The following is a 1,453-nucleotide window of genomic DNA, read 5'->3' on the forward strand; positions in this document are numbered from 1 at the left end:
TTGACATTGATGAAAATGTGGAGGAGACTCAAGAATAAGTGAACCCGTCTAGGGAACACATTGTTGACATACCTGAACCGTAGTGCCAAAGGCTAAGGCACCAATGCCAAAGCCTCCTCCTCCATACCCTCAAAGGCTTGCCAAGCAAAATGGCGAGAACCAATTCAAAAAGTTCATTGACATGATGAAGAGGTTATCTATTAATGTGCCATCGGTTGAGGCTCTGGAGTAAATGCCCAAATATGCAAAGTTCATGAAGGATTTGGTGAAAAAGAAGAGGTCGATGAATTGTGAGACTATAAAGATGACACATCAAGTGAGCGCAATTGTGCACTCAATGGCTCCTAAATTGGAAGATCCCGGAGCTTTCACAATCCCTTACAACATTAGAAGTGCCGACTTTGCCAAAGCTCTTTGTTATCTAGGGGCGAGTATCAACTTGATGCCCTACTCGGTTTTCAAAATGTTAGGGATTGGGCAACCAAGACCCACTTCTATGAGGCTACAAATGGCGGATCGTAATATGAAGAGACCATTGGGTATTATTGATGATGTGTTAGTTCGAGTTGATACGTTCATCCTCCTAGCGAACTTTGTGATTCTTGATTGTGAAGTGGACTATGAGGTGCCTATTATTTTGGGTAGACCTTTCCTTGCTACGGGGAAGGCACTTGTTGATGTGAAAGCCGGCGAGCTCACCTTCCGGGTGGGTGATGAAAAGGTGGTTTTCCATGTGTGCAAATCTATGAGGCAACCGAATAGCAATAAAGTTTGTTCATTTATGGACTTAGTGACCGAGGTGAATGTTGATGATGCTAGTGCCATGATGAATGTTGATGATACTTTGGAGGCCGTATTGCTTAATCATGATGATGATGAGAAGGATGGATATGTGGAATATGTGAATGCATTACAAGGAATGGGGTCGTACACTTATGAACCATCGTCATTAGATCTTGAAAACTGGAAGACTCCTCCAACAAAGCCCTCAATCGAGGAGCCTCCTACTTTGGAGTTAAAGCCATTACCTCCATATCTCAGGTATGAATTCCTTGGCCCGTGTTCTACTTTACCGGTTATTATTTCCTCTTGTTTTACTAACGTGCAGGTAGACTCTAGTTTAGCGGTACTCCAAAAGAGGAAGAAAGCTATCGGATGGACATTGGTGGATATTCGGGGTATAAGCCCCATCTTTTTTATGCACAAGATTATTTTGGAGGAGGATGCCAAACCCTCTGTTGAACATCAAAGAAGACTCAATGAAGCAATGCAAGAGGTGGTGATGAAGGAGATCATAAAGTGGTTGGACTCCGGGGTTGTTTACCCCATTTCCGATAGCTCGTGGACCTCTCTGGTGCAATGTGTCCCAAAGAAAGGGGGCATGACTGTGATCACCAATGACAAGAATGAGTTGATTCTTACAAGAACGGTGACTGAGTGGAGAGTGTGTATG

General features: G+C 43.6%; 1 protein-coding gene across 1 annotated transcript; it reads left to right on the forward strand.

The window, feature by feature from the left end:
* The first annotated feature begins 232 nt into the window (after nt 1-232).
* Nucleotides 233-1,112, forward strand: LOC138904589 (uncharacterized). Its single transcript, XM_070193096.1, has 2 exons — nt 233-1,014; nt 1,109-1,112. Exons 1-2 carry the CDS (start codon nt 233-235, stop codon nt 1,110-1,112), a joined length of 786 nt encoding a protein of 261 aa, XP_070049197.1.
* The last annotated feature ends 341 nt before the right edge of the window (nt 1,113-1,453 follow it).

Source organism: Nicotiana tomentosiformis, chromosome 2 (assembly GCF_000390325.3).
Source record: "Nicotiana tomentosiformis chromosome 2, ASM39032v3, whole genome shotgun sequence".
Taxonomy (NCBI): Eukaryota; Viridiplantae; Streptophyta; class Magnoliopsida; order Solanales; family Solanaceae; genus Nicotiana; species Nicotiana tomentosiformis.